Source organism: Geospiza fortis, unplaced genomic scaffold, assembly GCF_000277835.1.
Source record: "Geospiza fortis unplaced genomic scaffold, GeoFor_1.0 scaffold58, whole genome shotgun sequence".
Classification (NCBI taxonomy): Eukaryota; Metazoa; Chordata; class Aves; order Passeriformes; family Thraupidae; genus Geospiza; species Geospiza fortis.
In genome coordinates this window covers 1-304 of record NW_005054359.1, presented here as the reverse complement: position 1 = coordinate 304, position 304 = coordinate 1, and the positions used below count along the sequence as shown (strand labels likewise).

The following is a 304-nucleotide window of genomic DNA, read 5'->3' as shown; positions in this document are numbered from 1 at the left end:
TGCTCTGCTTTGGCATATCCCACTGCAGACACCCCCCGGGCAAACCTTTTGCTGCCACGAGTGCGATCTCTGGGCACTGCCCAACCTGGGGTCCCACCAGCCACAGGCCGGAGCTGGGAGAGGAACCGAGCAGTTGGGCACTTACCCAGCCTCCGTTGTCCTGGATCCAGTTGTGCAGCTGCCGGTTCAGGTACTCGGTCATCCAGGCAGCGATGCTGTCCACGAGGTGAGACATCTCCCGGTTGACGCTCTCCACGCACATCACACCGCCAAACTCGAAGAAGGCCACAATTCTGCCCCAGTT

The 304-nt window shown here is 60.9% G+C and overlaps 1 protein-coding gene across 1 annotated transcript in view; it reads right to left on the bottom strand.

The window, feature by feature from the left end:
- BCL2 (BCL2 apoptosis regulator) overlaps positions 1 to 262 on the bottom strand; it is a 100222-nt gene extending 99960 nt beyond the window's left edge. Inside the window, exon 1 of the mRNA XM_031059289.1 lies at positions 151 to 262. Coding sequence (XP_030915149.1) covers positions 151 to 262 — 112 coding nt within the window. The remainder of the gene's footprint in view (positions 1 to 150) is intronic.
- Between the last annotated feature and the right edge of the window lie 42 nt (positions 263 to 304).